This window comes from Antrostomus carolinensis, unplaced genomic scaffold (genome assembly GCF_000700745.2).
Source record: "Antrostomus carolinensis isolate BGI_N321 unplaced genomic scaffold, ASM70074v2 Scaffold48993, whole genome shotgun sequence".
In the NCBI taxonomy this organism is placed as follows: Eukaryota; Metazoa; Chordata; class Aves; order Caprimulgiformes; family Caprimulgidae; genus Antrostomus; species Antrostomus carolinensis.
Window position 1 is genome coordinate 494 of NW_010305382.1, and position 6,139 is coordinate 6,632.

At 43.5% G+C, this 6,139-nt stretch overlaps 1 protein-coding gene across 1 annotated transcript; it reads right to left on the bottom strand.

The window, feature by feature from the left end:
• Nucleotides 1–1,735: 1,735 nt before the first annotated feature.
• Nucleotides 1,736–5,497, bottom strand: LOC104517603 (pleckstrin homology domain-containing family G member 1). Its single transcript, XM_010164771.2, has 2 exons — nt 3,814–5,497; nt 1,736–2,838 (listed from the first exon to the last, which is right to left on the bottom strand). The coding sequence occupies exons 1-2, from the start codon at nt 5,363–5,365 to the stop codon at nt 1,736–1,738; spliced, it is 2,655 nt and encodes an 884-aa protein (XP_010163073.2). The 5' UTR covers nt 5,366–5,497.
• Between the last annotated feature and the right edge of the window lie 642 nt (nt 5,498–6,139).

Here is a 6,139-nt window from a genome sequence, read left to right on the forward strand (position 1 = left end):
GGTACGAGCTAGTAAGTACCATGACCAACCAGCCCTCAAAATAACAATTCCTAGACAATGCCAAGATACGTGCAGTAAATAATTTAATCCGTTCTAACAAATTCAAGTCCTTAAATCTTAGTCTACAAGTAATTAGCTGTACACTGATAACTTCAGGTTTTCCTCATGGTAACCGATGTAGTACATAGTCAGCTGTTCTGGAAGTACAGTGCTCTGTAGCTGTGGGAAGCGATATGTGATTAGTAGAAATACTACTTCAATTAAACTCCTTTATTTAGTCATACGTTTAACTCTGTACTGGCTTTATGCATGTCATCTAAAGAATTTAAGCACCAAAAAAGAACAACAGCCACACGAGATGGTCAGTGTAGACATATCCAGGCTTTCCTTTAGGTACAATGTTTTCAAGTAACAGAATCCAAAGCTGTGCAACAAAGATGCTGAAAAGGAATAAATGTGCATCATCTCGGAAAGCCTATTCTTGTTGTAAATCGCAGCATTTATTCTACATATTATTTGCAAAAGAATGGAATGTATTCTCATTTTTTAAGCTACTGTTACTGTATATAAATTGGATTAGTTAGCCCTGGCTGGTTCAGAAAATACATATTTTACCTCTCTCTGCCAGGAAGGATCATTTCCTACTACGGAAGATACATTCCCTGGGGAAGACAGCTTGTCACTCAACCAGCTGCATCACTGAAACACCCCATGGGCCAAACATGCCACATGATTGATATTTTGTCCAAGCATCTGGCCGAGCCCCATTCTCTCTCGGGGTTACTGACTTTGGGACTCAAACAAACGCCCTGCTGGCCACTGCGTATATAACACAACTACTCAACAAAGTCACACCCAGTGGCTTTTCTGCTGCTGGGCTCTGAGCTACAAGATAACTCAAATTTTGCCTGCCTGGTACAACCACCACCATCGCTGGAGGTACCGAACTCAGTCTAGCCGTTTTCACAAGCTGCAGAGCTCCCCTTCTACTGCCCAAAGCACCCTCCAGGTAAGGACCGTGTCACATCCACATATTCACATAAAAAACTGTTACTGCTCATCCTCTACCTACTCTGCAGTTACAGAAAGTAGAAAAGGCTTCAGACACAGAGCTATCAGTCTGGCACCCGTCACAAGCACTAGGACTAGATGTTGTCCAAAACATAAGAAGCCTGTTCTAAAGTAATGTAGCGTATGCATTGGTCCCACACACTTGGAATATGTCTGTTGAACAGCAATGTGCAAATACTACGTGCAATTGCACAGGTAGCGTGTTGGTGTAATTACCAGAACCCTGCTCAGAAATCTGTACAGTCATAGGAGCGGCAGCTCAGCTAAATGCTCCTACACGTAACCAGAATAATCACAGGGGTATTTTGGATGCAGGACATTGGTCACCAACTCCAAAGTCCAAATACTAAGGTTTCCACATGATAAAATGGTTTAAGAATCAATGGCATCACACCTGACAAGGGAAGAGACGTAAAGGTTAAAGAGAAGATGAGAAGTCCACCTGCACTATGGAGTGAGACCCCAGACACAGCACACATGTGGGCTTTGTTACTTCCAGGATTCTAAACCATTTTTTAAAAGATACATTTCACATCTATTTACAATATTACTGTGATACAATGCCTGATTGTGTAATATTACAGAAATACATGATGCCAGTACTGATTGTCCTAGGATATACTCTGTTGTGATAACGCAGTACAGCTGGAAATTACTGAAAGCATCAAGCAAAGCTACTTGAACTGAGACACTGAAACTTTTCCCTTAAAGACTGGACAATATTCTGCTGATTTGGAGATGGTACTCTCCACAGGTAGTCGTTCAGTTTGTCCGAATCGCTATATGCAGTCAGATACGGGGTAAGCGTGTGTTTGTTGCTGGCAGACTTTGCAGGAGTACAAGAGACAGTTTTGCCACAGAGCGTTTCAGAAGGAGCAGCGTCTGCATTACGCGGTTTAGGATCCGATTTCCTTGTTTGGTTCTGAGAGGTCTCCAAGTCAGATCCCTCATCTTCAGACCTTATTTCAACATAGTCATCATCATCCTCTTCTCCTTCTTCAGTATCTTTGAAATTAGAAAAATAGTTCTGAGTGGCCATCTGTGCCGTCAGAGGGGAGGCCCTGTTCACCCTCAGGACCTTTTGAGAATCCTGCAGAATCATATCTGAACAGTTTTCGGGGATCTGCTTTCGCATGTCAGGCCCTGTACATCCCGAAGCAACACCCGGCGTTTGATGGCTGTTGAATCGGAGGTTCCTATTCAAATGGTGCTTTTTCTTGTCCATTTCATTAGGATATATGATTGCTTCTCCAGACCTGTTGACCACAATTGAGGAAGATGACTGCGACCTGCTGTACACCTGTGGTTTTACATTGCTTACTCTTCTCCCAAGGGAGTTATAGATGTGATCTTGATGTAAATTTTCTTTGTTGGGTTGGCTTATAATGGCGCTCCACCTCTGTGCTGGGACATGCAAACGGTTAGAAATCTGAAGGGAAGGCACCGAGCCAGCTGATGGCAACTGCCTTGAATTGCTTTTTGTACCAGCTTCTGTATACGAGCTTTTGGACTTTGGGTCTTGGGATTCAGACCACGGAGAGAAGTCGGCCAGCTCACCGTTACTGTATGTAGAATGCAAAAGCCAATCCTCTGCTCTTGAGCATTCGCTGTCAGCCTGGGAACGGGGAGGAGACGCAGCTACGGGCGTGGAATACCTCCCAGCTGACGGCTCCTGAGGGGTGGCCCAGGCTTCCTTTTGGACCTTAGGTGAACTTTCTCTGAAGACGATTTGGTCATAAAGCTGGGAATATTCAGCTATTCTGGCACCTAGAAAGGAGAGAGAAGTAACTTAGCAGAGGCAAGCAATCCATTCAAAGGAGTCACGTGAAAATTTAAAAATCCTCAAATGCTTTGTATTGGTCAAGAGAAAAGTTTACAGCTGTGTCAGGATCTTCAGCCTCAACAAAGTAACAGGAAGCAATGGAGGCTGGAACAGCCGTGCACTGCATTGCATTTCAGCACATTGCATTGAAAAAAAAGAAGCAAAAAATGTCTTGCAACAGTGAATAGTCACGCAGGACAAAATGTAGCACACGGTTCAAATAATATGCTGCTTGTTTCATGTTAAAATGGAAAAGAACGTTCTGAAAACAGCCTGGTAAATAAGATATTTAGGGACTTTTATAAATATCACAAGAAGGCAAGAATGACACTCTAGTGCATGGAGTCTGCTGGCTCCATGTCTCCAATTTGTTTCAATTGACTGCAGACAAAAATAGTTCCAAAGCTGTTGCATATCCACAATGGTGCATACTCATTACAAAGAACAGGAAGAGCAGCTCTTTCCTATCTGACCCCATTCTTTATGCTTAGAAGTGTGATGTGGATGGTACCTGAGCAAACCTACACAACATGTTAGAAGGTCAATATGCCTGAAAATACACCTTTTTAGTCAAACTTGGAAGATTACACTATTAAAGGAAATATCTGCTTTTCTGTAAAGAGGCCAATAACGCTTCAGGCATAAGTTCTATTTCCAGCCTAAACTGAATCAATCTTTCCTGACACTACCCCACTATTTATTCCCAATTTTATCAAGTAACAATGAGAACTTATCGCCATATAAAGGACTACTCATGTTAGAAGCAGTCACAGAAAACTCATTTCAGTGGTAAAACAGAAAATGCAATACTGATACTCAACTAGTAAGGCAAGGAAGATTCATAATCTTCCAACTCAGTACACAAATTTCATTGTAAATTACTAAAGAAATGTATCTGTATAGAAATGTTTTTTACATACCAATAGCAGGACCACCTTGTTTCTTCTCCTCCAGAATAGCAGCAAGATCTTTGTGTTTCAGCTTTTGCTGTCTGCTAGCTGGCTGTTCCTGCTCTGGACTTTTAACTTTCAAAAGCTGGTTAGCCCTCTTAATTTTTTGACTGTACTGCCTTGCCATCATAAAAACTCTGTTCTTTGTTTTATCCACAACAGCCAAGTCATTTTCCATGCCCTCTGTATGTGCGTTGGACAGAACACTATTGGCAGATTCATATGGGCTATCTACAAAAGGCATCTCACTGGAGAAAGAAGATCTGTTCAGACTCATAAAAGAGTTCTCCTTGCACGGTGTAGTGTCTTCAAGCCTGAGATTAGCCTCGCTTAAGGTGGCAGCCCTGGGCTTCACAGTTTTAGGGAAAATAGGAGTTTCTGGCAGAGAGAGAGTAGACAGTGAGTACTCTACATCTTTACTGAGTTCAGGTGTACTACCAGCATGCAACCTTTCCTGCAGATCATCTTTACAAACAGGAAAGGCTGCAAGGAGACGATCCCTTGTCTTTTCCTCATTCTTCTTGATGTAGTTCTCCAGGTCATTCCAAATCTCATCTACTTCCTCCGAGAGTTTATCTGCTGCAGACTTATGGGAGAGTGAATCCGAGTTGGAGGAGCTATCTACTAAGCTCAAGTAGTCATTGTCGACAGGAACACGATGGTAAGGACTTTCATCTTCACTGAACTGCAGACTCTCTTCAGAAACAAACTGCCGTAGATTGTCACAACATGCAAAGTCTTTTTCCAGGCCCAGAAAACTCCGCCTTTTAGAGCATTTTAAGGGGTCACATTTAAAATTCAATAGTGGAGTTTCTGGAAGCACTATGGTGTCATAGATGTTGTCTTCAACGATCCTGAGCTCATCCAAACTTGAAGTAGGTGCTTCTCTGCTGAGTAGTATCTCATCCCTACTAGCACGAATGGACGCCCGGTTTTGATTTGCTGTCCTCTTTTTGGAGGGTGAATCTAAGTTGCTTTTGTTGTCGGCCTCATAGAGAGAGTCTCTAGCAGACCTCTGGGGACCACGGTCTGTCTCCTCCCTTCTTGTAAGACCCATCAGCTTTAAGTCTTCATAGCTTATATTATCATAAACATGTTCAATATCATCGATGGTCAGCTCCTCTGAAGATTCAGGATACGCATTCATACTGCTCACCTCTGCTCTCTTCACTTCCCTTCGAGAACTGCGCTCCCCGATTTTATACCTTGCACCGGCTGGACACATGTTACTCTCACCAGCACTACTGGCCCGCCTAACAATTTTGTGACGAGTGGGGCTGGAAGTCTCATTTTGATGCATTACCCCCAGGTGCCAGCTGCATGGACGCCCAGAAGAACCCCTCCTTTCTCCACCAACGGCTGAACTAGCATTGGATGTAGACACTGATGGTACAAACATCTGGTAATCATCTTCATCATCTTCATTCTCATAAGGTGGACGCCGGCTGGGAAATAATGCCTGCCTGATCTGATGGTCAGTCCAGATGTTTCTGACAGAGGTGCTTCCCCCCAGGATATTCATGATTAGCGAGTTGCTCTGGGGTGTGCTGAATTGTCGAGGCAACTGTGGCTGTCTAGCTGTGCAGGAGAATGGAAGATCGCTATTCAACTGGGTTGACTCTTCATCTGAAGGGTCCTTGGAGCTCTGTGGAGATTTGAAATACACAGGGTAACGTTAGCCTATCCCCTGCAATAATACAGTGACTCCCTCCATTCACAGAGCTGTCCTAGCACCAGGGTGTCCCTCAGCATGGAGTCAGGTGGAGATGGGCAGAGTGAGCCGGCTCATTCCTGGAGAGCCAGGGAGCCAAGGTGGCAATGCCAGACTATTTGCCTCCTAATCCTTACCATGGCTCAGAGTTCACTCTTGGCATTTAACAACAACTTACTTCAAACACAAGACACCGGCTCGTGTTAACGCATGAGCAATTAAAGGCAAATTTGTTTGGCAGGGGTTAGATTAAACCTTTTATGCTAACTCTGCAGTTTCACAATTGGACAAAGCTAATCTGACTCTGGGCTTGTGCCAAAAATTCTGTTCTCCTCCCTTTCTGCTTGCCTGTAATCCTAGCAGAAAGGTATGTTATGCTCTCTAGCACATGCCACTGAAAATTTCATTGTCTTTTTGGAGTAAGTTTTCATCCAGCTCAGCTAGCAGATGTAATTTACAGAAAGGCCACATGCCTCCTAATGCTTATATGAAGGATACTGTAGATGTTCCTGGCCAGAGGTTGGGAAAGAGAGGGAAAGATAATTCCTTTTGGATTAAGTTAATGCTGGTTGGTTGGGTTTTTTT

Coding starts and splice junctions, on each gene's coding strand:
- LOC104517603 (XM_010164771.2), bottom strand. CDS start 5,365: ATGAATATCCTGGGGGGAAGCACCTCTGTCAGAAACATCTGGACTGAC. Junction 2,839..3,813: donor ACAAGGTGGTCCTGCTATTG/GTATGTAAAAAA, acceptor TCTCCTTTCTAG/GTGCCAGAATAGCTGAATAT.